The sequence below is a fragment of the Anopheles cruzii genome, unplaced genomic scaffold (genome assembly GCF_943734635.1).
Source record: "Anopheles cruzii unplaced genomic scaffold, idAnoCruzAS_RS32_06 scaffold01183_ctg1, whole genome shotgun sequence".
Taxonomy (NCBI): domain Eukaryota; kingdom Metazoa; phylum Arthropoda; class Insecta; order Diptera; family Culicidae; genus Anopheles; species Anopheles cruzii.
The window spans coordinates 3,189-6,313 of record NW_026454768.1 but is presented as its reverse complement, the minus strand read 5'-3'; the positions used below and the strand labels follow the sequence as shown (position 1 = coordinate 6,313).

Genomic DNA, 3,125 nt, shown 5'->3' with positions numbered 1-3,125 from the left:
ATGAGTCAAGTGCAAGTACAGTCCGATCATAAATTTAGCTTCAGGACTGTTCCCAGGAAAAAGGATCCTAAAAAGGACGCTAGCAGCCTGAGAAAAACCGTTACAAACCGAAGCATCGAACAGGTCAGCAACAGATCAGGGAAACAATATTTGGCTCTTTCACTCATAAGCAAGTGATCATCTAAATCCACGATGCACAAGAAAATAGAACGGCCTTTCTGATTGGCTAAACCCAAACCATGTAACCATATATAATCCTAAGAAACCTTAGAATAAAGGGTCAGTCAGTTATCAACATTAGCCTACGCAACCCAAACGTGTCCTCGTGTAATTTGTGTAGCTAGGTAACCGTCCGTTCGTGACTTAGTTTTCCGACCTCGAGATCCTCCGAGAAAGGTACTAAGGAACGAGACCCACTTCCCTACTCCAATACCCAATCAACCCCAAACTTTCCCCACACCCGCGGCTAGCCTCCATACGGAGACCGGCAAACGCCTTAGCGCGAGACCCGCTCTAGTCGTCGCTAACCGCGAAAATCCCGTCCACCCACTCCTTTCCCACTCCCTTCCTTTTTGTGCGGACGACGCGACAACACTCCCCTTTGGCCCACCTTCGCGGGCCAAAATTGTCAACGCCGCGCCGCTACACTCTTGGTTAAGATATTATTGTCAATTAGGCTAAGTTTGCCCGTTGACGGTTTTTTATGAATAAATAAATAAATAAATAAATAAATAAATCTCTGTTTGTCAGCGTAATTGAATACACGATTGTACTGGCTAACAAAGATTTATTGTGGCCATTCTTTCGGGGTTTGGTCGTGGTTTTTGACAATCTCAATGAATGACTGAACCTCAAATAAAACCCCTTTTTTGTGATCGACTTAAACGCTGCAACGAAACAAAGTAAAACTGTCGATTTACTATTTGAAATAAGAATTATAGCCAATCAAAAATATTTCTGCAAGCCACTACAATTGGATTGTCGAATAACAGTTTTCATGGCATTCTGATTTTTTAAATCTCGAGAATTGATTGGAAATTGTCCGTCAGTCACATTTAGTTAGTAATGGGCATGTTCCAGAAATTACACTCCCCGGAAATTGCACACTGTTTCGTCATAAATATTTCGAACTCCTCACGTCAATCTAACACTATAATAAGAGTGTCATTCTTATGAAAACTTAAGCAAGGCGCATGTAGTTTAAATGTGATGTTCTGTTCAGAAATTTCCACAGTGTTGTATATTGTGGGTCTGCAGACAGTGAACTCTTCTGAAATGGAGCATACTGATGGTTTTTTAACCCTTCCTTACCTTCGCTACTGTGGTATTTACCGAGAGATGTCCAAGCTGAAGAAACTTCGCACAATAAATTGTTCAGCAGTTTTGTTTGTGTTCATGATTTTGCAGTCGATATACGTTTTGCAAAATGTGGAAGATTTTCTTTCGATCTGCGACGTAATTCCAACATTGGTAGTGGGATTAGTGGCTATTTGCAAGCTGTGCATCTTTGTTTTAAAGCCAGCAGCCATATTCTCTCTGATCGACTCATTCAAGATGCTCCAAAAACACTCGAACGGCGAAAAGCAAAAGTTATTCCAGAGGAGCAGTCGTTTCCATGCCAATCTCACCAAGGTGTACATAATGGGCGCATTGATTGTGGGTTGGTTTTATATTTTGAGTGCTGTTGTTGCTGGAGTTCGGCAATCCATAGTTGAGGAAAAATTACGTTTTTTTGCACCTATGGCGTACGTATAACATTCTCCACTCTCAACCACTAATTCTAATAATTGCTCATGCTAACCACCGTTTCATTGCAGTTTTCCACATAACTATCAACATCCGGTTGTTTTTGTGGCAACTTTACTGTTCAACTGTGACTCAATTCACATGAGCATTTTTATAAATGGTAGTGTCGACACGTGCTTTTCAGAACTGGCTACTAACGTAGCCATCCATTTCAACATCATACAGGATCGTGCAAGATCGATTGATTTTTCAAAACACACGCAAAATGACCTACAGGATGTCATCCATTACCATATGGATTTGCTGAGCATATGCTCAAACGTGAACAGCATTTTTCAGCACACAGTATTCTACCTGTTAATGCTGGACTCGGTGCTGTTGTGCGTAATTGGTTATCAATTTGTACTTTTCATGAAAACGCCTCGTGTTGTTATGCTGCTTTCTATGGCGTTTGTAATGTTATTACAAGCAGTAATTTACACCTACCATGGTTCCAAAATGCACGATGAGGTACGCCTAGATCTGTATAGAAATTAACTAACTAACTAACTAACATTTCAATAATTAAGAGCTTACGAGTTGCTGACGCTTTTTACCAAAGCAATTGGTACGAGGGAAGTTTATCCATGAAGAGAAAACTACTTTTTTGTATGATGCGAGCTCAGAAACCTGTCGTCACTAAGGGTGGTTTTATAAAAGCAACATTACCTACTTTGAAAAAGGTGAGATACCGATTGACTTTAAACAAATAATGATGGCTTTTGGTAACGATTTGTGTATTTTTCAACAGATGTTAAACTCAACTGGTTCTTACATCACTATGCTACTGTCTTTAGACACTAATGTTGCAGCAGAACAGTAGTAGCACCCGAGAATTCCGCTTGATCGACATGATCGTTGTTCGCTTACTTAAAACAATATTAGGAAATTTGAATCTTCAAATACGATTGGGCCGAATTTAATAAAACACACTTTTTGCATAAATAGACAGAACGCATAAACACACCAAAGTAGAATGTTTAATGTTGCTATTGTGTTACGGTCTGTTCAAATATCTAAAGATAACACCAGAGGTGGCAAGTAGGTTTAAGTGTAAATTGAAGGATAGTAAACAATTCTACTGTATTCATTGCACACTCTAAAGTGATACTGTGTTGTAAGTATAGTCTCTGTTTTTGCACTCAACTGTTTCGACAATTGTTTTTCTCCCGAACGCGTATCTCGTGAAGAGGATCTCTGTGACCGCCATGGCTCACACACCTCTACATATCATACATCGCGACGCGAGAAGCGTGCGTGTGTGTGTGACATCGAGCGAAAAGGTTGATGTCAAAAAAGTAGCCATTTTAGAAAATCAAAACAGAGTGAAAATATTAGTA

General features: G+C 39.8%; 1 protein-coding gene across 1 annotated transcript; it reads left to right on the top strand.

Annotated features, from left to right (window-relative positions):
- The first annotated feature begins 1,275 nt into the window (after window positions 1-1,275).
- LOC128276436 (odorant receptor 9a-like) lies at window positions 1,276-2,708 on the top strand. The gene is made up of 4 exons (XM_053014898.1): window positions 1,276-1,745; window positions 1,818-2,256; window positions 2,316-2,468; window positions 2,583-2,708. Exons 1-4 carry the CDS (start codon window positions 1,276-1,278, stop codon window positions 2,706-2,708), a joined length of 1,188 nt encoding a protein of 395 aa, XP_052870858.1.
- The last annotated feature ends 417 nt before the right edge of the window (window positions 2,709-3,125 follow it).

What these genes read in the sequence shown, in the direction of transcription:
- LOC128276436 (XM_053014898.1), top strand. Translation starts at nt 1,276, where the DNA reads ATGGAGCATACTGATGGTTTTTTAACCCTTCCTTACCTTCGCTACTGT. An exon ending in CGTTTTTTTGCACCTATGGC is followed by an intron (nt 1,746 to 1,817) that starts GTACGTATAACA and finishes GTTTCATTGCAG; the next exon opens with TTTTCCACATAACTATCAAC. An exon ending in GTTCCAAAATGCACGATGAG is followed by an intron (nt 2,257 to 2,315) that starts GTACGCCTAGAT and finishes TCAATAATTAAG; the next exon opens with AGCTTACGAGTTGCTGACGC.